The following is a 5,304-nucleotide window of genomic DNA, read 5'->3' on the forward strand; positions in this document are numbered from 1 at the left end:
ATCTTCTCCTCTTCTGTGGGATCTTCTCCTCTTCTGTAGGATCTTCTCCTCTTCTGTAGGATCTTCTCCTCTTCTGTGGGATCTTCCCCTCTTCTGTGGGATCTTCTCCTCTTCTGTGGGATCTTCTCCTCTTCTGTAGGATCTTCTCCTCTTCTGTGGGATCTTCCCCTCTTCTGTGGGATCTCCCCCTCTTCTGTGGGATCTCCCCCTCTTCTGTGGGATCTCCCCCTCTTCTGTGGGATCTTCTCCTCTTCTGTGGGATCTTCTCCTCTTCTGTGGGATCTTTAGCTCACATCCCACCTTTTCCTGGATGCTGGAAGTTTCCCACGAGTACCCCCCCATGTAGCACCGACCCCCCAGGAGGGTAATGGCCATCTTCTAATGTTATCCTTCTCTGTTACAGGAAGTCGTCTCTTCTCCAAAGTTCCGGCAGCTCGGGCAAAATCTTCTATGACCCGGACCCCGGTGATGACCTGGATGAGGAAGATCCAGATGATGACTTGGATGTGTAATGATCGGTGTATACGGTGTAAATAAATTGGTTGTGATTTGGCAGACTTGCTCCGGATCTCATGGTTAAGATTGTAAAGGCGATGCGCCTGTTAGTTCGGGGAAGTCTCTCTTCTGGTGTTGGACAGAAATGTTTCCTCAGGTGTAGGGGGACAGGTACCACCTTAAGTGTAGGGGGTGATAAATCTCCTCGGGTGTCCCCTAAGGTGTAGGAAGGACAGATAACTCCTCAGGCCTAGGGGAGGCAGATATCTCCTCCAGTGTGCTGGGACTGGTAACTCCTCAGGGTGACAGATATCTACTCGGGTATAAAGGGGCAAATAACTTCTTGGGTGTATGAGGACAGGTAGCTTCTCAAGTGTGGGGAGATAGGTATCCCCTCAGGTATAAGGGCCGGTACCCTTTGGGTGTAGGGAGACAGTTATGTCATTGGGTGTAGGAGGACAAGTATATCTTCAGGTGTTGGGGGGCAGTTATCTCCTTTGGTGTAAGGGGTCAAGTATCTCAGGTGTAGGGGGGGCAGGTTTCTCCTTGTTTGTTGGGCAACAGTTATTTACTTAGGTGCGGGAGGGACAGTTATCTCCTTTGATGTTAGGTATCTCGGTGAACGGTCGTCTCCTTGGGTGTAGAGTGAACGGTCATCTCCTTGGGTGTAGAGTGAACGGTCATCTCCTTGGGTGTAGAGTGAACGGCCGTCTCCTTGGGTGTAGAGTGAACGGTCATCTCCTTGGGTGTAGAGTGAACGGTCTTCTCCTTGGGTGTAGAGTGAACGGCCGTCTCCTTGGGTGTAGAGTGAACGGTCATCTCCTTGGGTGTAGAGTGAACGGTCATCTCCTTGGGTGTAGGGTCACAGATAATTCCTGGTGTGTAAGATGGCGGTTTCCTCCTCTACACTCTGCGCAGAAGGACAGGTATGTCCACAGGTGTCTGGCCGTCCTCTGTCAATGTTGGACTTCCTGTGGAAGAAGGAGAAGCCGCTTCCATTGCTGTGCACTTGGCCCAGAAAGAGGACCTGTCTTCTAACATCTCTTCTAAGCTCCAGCGTAATCTCTCTGTCCTCGTGGACACAGCCTGTGATCGGTTACCGTTCCATCCGCCTGCGTTGGCCTTGCCCAGGGTTCTTGGGTCTGGGTTCTTTAAAAATATCCAAACCTGCCGCAGCCAGTGTTGTACGGTGACGGCGGGATCAGCCAGGAGTATTGCTGACGCCTCCTAAACGGCTTTCTCAGCAATACTTTATTAACCCCTTCGTGACTGACGAGGTACAGTACGTCGCCAGCATCGGGGCTGTTCCTCCCGGCGACTTTTGCCGCCGGGACTCTGTTTAAACTTGTAGAGCCGACTGTCGGCTTTACAACAGAAGCGATCCTGGCGACTTACCTGTCGCCAGATCGCTTCTGCGTCCCGAAGAAGGGGCCGCCCACTAAATTTTGGGGTTTAATAAGGAGTTGCGCTAATATTGCGCAACATAAAAATTTTCAACTACCACCATTTTATTCTATAGGGTCTTGGCATTCAGAAAATATATAATGTTGGGGGGTTTTACGTCATTTTCAGGCCTAAAATGTGGAATATAACATGGGTGCAAAAATTGAAAAAAGGGCCTCAGTCATGAAGGGGTTAAAGGAGAACTCTGAGGTCAGGGCTTTCCCCATAGTTCTCCTCAGGGTCGGGGGAGGACACAAACTAGCGTCCTCCCGTCACCCTGAGCTCAATATATAGGGAGCTACAGCTCGCGGTATACTGAGACGCCGGAGCGGATCCCGACATCGAGATCCGCCCAGCTGCGTGAGTGACAGCTGGCTCCTTCTATCTAGAGGCAGAGCCAGCTGTACCCGCCCCCTCCGTTCCGCCAGTCAGCGCTGGAGGATCGGAGCGGGGGGAATCCAGCCCCTCCCCTGTCACGGCAGAGAACCGTGACAGGATCGAGAGGTATGTGTTCGCTCACCTCCCGATCTACTGAGCCGACCTGTGACAGTCTCATTGTGAGGTGAGTGACAAGCCCCTCCCCCTCATAGTTCTCCTTTAATGAGGATTTCTTCCAGAAATGGGCTTCAGCGGTCGTAGGCCCCGGTTTTTCCTTTTTGAACAAAAGTTTAATGACTGAAGAGGATGTTCTTGTTTTGAAGAACTACATGGAGTAGATGTTAGAAGTCCTCTTTAAGGTCCTATTTGCCCTTTGCAGGCCCTGCTGTTTCCAGCATGGTGGAATGTCAAACTTTATCTATGTGGGCAGCAAAAGCTATGGTTAGAGACCCTGGGTCCATTGTTGCAGTCTCAGACATTCTAAAATGGCCACTCTTGTACGGCTGGAGGTCTTTCCTGTGGCCTTGCACTATACGGCTGGAGGTCTTTCCTGTGGCCTTGCACTATACGGCTGGAGGTCTTTCCTGTGGCCTTGCACTATACGGCTGGAGGTCTTTCCTGTGGCCTTGCACTATACGGCTGGAGGTCTTTCCTGTGGCCTTGCACTATACGGCTGGAGGTCTTTCCTGTGGCCTTGCACTATACGGCTGGAGGTCTTTCCTGTGGCCTTGCACTATACGGCTGGAGGTCTTTCCTGTGGCCTTGCACTATACGGCTGGAGGTCTTTCCTGTGGCCTTGCACTATACGGCTGGAGGTCTTTCCTGTGGCCTTGCACTATACGGCTGGAGGTCTTTCCTGTGGCCTTGCACTATACGGCTGGAGGTCTTTCCTGTGGCCTTGCACTATACGGCTGGAGGTCTTTCCTGTGGCCTTGCACTATACGGCTGGAGGTCTTTCCTGTGGCCTTGCACTATACGGCTGGAGGTCTTTCCTGTGGCCTTGCACTATACGGCTGGAGGTCTTTCCTGTGGCCTTGCACTATACGGCTGGAGGTCTTTCCTGTGGCCTTGCACTATACGGCTGGAGGTCTTTCCTGTGGCCTTGCACTATAGGGCTGGAGGTCTTTCCTGTGGCCTTGCACTATACGGCTGGAGGTCTTTCCTGTGGCCTTGCACTATAGGGCTGGAGGTCTTTCCTGTGGCCTTGCACTATACGGCTGGAGGTCTTTCCTGTGGCCTTGCACTATAGGGCTGGAGGTCTTTCCTGTGGCCTTGCACTATACGGCTGGAGGTCTTTCCTGTGGCCTTGCACTATAGGGCTGGAGGTCTTTCCTGTGGCCTTGCACTATACGGCTGGAGGTCTTTCCTGTGGCCTTGCACTATAGGGCTGGAGGTCTTTCCTGTGGCCTTGCACTATACGGCTGGAGGTCTTTCCTGTGGCCTTGCACTATAGGGCTGGAGGTCTTTCCTGTGGCCTTGCACTATAGGGCTGGAGGTCTTTCCTGTGGCCTTGCACTATAGGGCTGGAGGTCTTTCCTGTGGCCTTGCACTATAGGGCTGGAGGTCTTTCCTGTGGCCTTGCACTATAGGGCTGGAGGTCTTTCCTGTGGCCTTGCACTATAGGGCTGGAGGTCTTTCCTGTGGCCTTGCACTATAGGGCTGGAGGTCTTTCCTGTGGCCTTGCACTATAGGGCTGGAGGTCTTTCCTGTGGCCTTGCACTATAGGGCTGGAGGTCTTTCCTGTGGCCTTGCACTATAGGGCTGGAGGTCTTTCCTGTGGCCTTGCACTATAGGGCTGGAGGTCTTTCCTGTGGCCTTGCACTATAGGGCTGGAGGTCTTTCCTGTGGCCTTGCACTATAGGGCTGGAGGTCTTTCCTGTGGCCTTGCACTATAGGGCTGGAGGTCTTTCCTGTGGCCTTGCACTATAGGGCTGGAGGTCTTTCCTGTGGCCTTGCACTATAGGGCTGGAGGTCTTTCCTGTGGCCTTGCACTATAGGGCTGGAGGTCTTTCCTGTGGCCTTGCACTATAGGGCTGGAGGTCTTTCCTGTGGCCTTGCACTATAGGGCTGGAGGTCTTTCCTGTGGCCTTGCACTATAGGGCTGGAGGTCTTTCCTGTGGCCTTGCACTATAGGGCTGGAGGTCTTTCCTGTGGCCTTGCACTATAGGGCTGGAGGTCTTTCCTGTGGCCTTGCACTATAGGGCTGGAGGTCTTTCCTGTGGCCTTGCACTATAGGGCTGGAGGTCTTTCCTGTGGCCTTGCACTATAGGGCTGGAGGTCTTTCCTGTGGCCTTGCACTATAGGGCTGGAGGTCTTTCCTGTGGCCTTGCACTATAGGGCTGGAGGTCTTTCCTGTGGCCTTGCACTATAGGGCTGGAGGTCTTTCCTGTGGCCTTGCACTATAGGGCTGGAGGTCTTTCCTGTGGCCTTGCACTATAGGGCTGGAGGTCTTTCCTGTGGCCTTGCACTATAGGGCTGGAGGTCTTTCCTGTGGCCTTGCACTATAGGGCTGGAGGTCTTTCCTGTGGCCTTGCACTATAGGGCTGGAGGTCTTTCCTGTGGCCTTGCACTATAGGGCTGGAGGTCTTTCCTGTGGCCTTGCACTATACGGCTGGAGGTCTTTCCTGTGGCCTTGCACTATAGGGCTGGAGGTCTTTCCTGTGGCCTTGCACTACTGCATCGATAGCCTGGAAGATACCCTCAGACAAATCTCCAGGATGGTCCACGTGTAACGTATCCTGTGGCTGGAATGCAGGTCTGTAGAGCGTCCCTGCAAGAAGCACCTTGCACCCCCTGTACTGGGGAACACCTGTACGGCAAATCCTTGTCCAGCCGCAAAATCCAAAGGCCCCCTTAGTCCTTCCAAAGCCCCAGAATTCAAGGCAGTCCCCCAGGTTAGTAGTATGTCCAGGCTCTTCCAGACTGATAAATCCGGGACCAAACCCTCTTCACCATAGTTACATAGTATTATTATAGTTACATAGTATT

At 53.0% G+C, this 5,304-nt stretch overlaps 1 protein-coding gene across 1 annotated transcript in view; it reads left to right on the plus strand.

Moving 5' to 3' along the window:
- ELP5 (elongator acetyltransferase complex subunit 5) overlaps positions 1 to 512 on the plus strand; it is a gene marked incomplete at its 5' end in the record, with an annotated part of 9,097 nt that extends 8,585 nt beyond the window's left edge. The window contains one exon of the mRNA XM_018575723.1: positions 395 to 512. Coding sequence (XP_018431225.1) covers positions 395 to 512 — 118 coding nt within the window. The remainder of the gene's footprint in view (positions 1 to 394) is intronic.
- Between the last annotated feature and the right edge of the window lie 4,792 nt (positions 513 to 5,304).

This window comes from Nanorana parkeri, unplaced genomic scaffold (genome assembly GCF_000935625.1).
Source record: "Nanorana parkeri isolate BGI_ZX_2015 unplaced genomic scaffold, ASM93562v1 scaffold4512, whole genome shotgun sequence".
Classification (NCBI taxonomy): Eukaryota; Metazoa; Chordata; class Amphibia; order Anura; family Dicroglossidae; genus Nanorana; species Nanorana parkeri.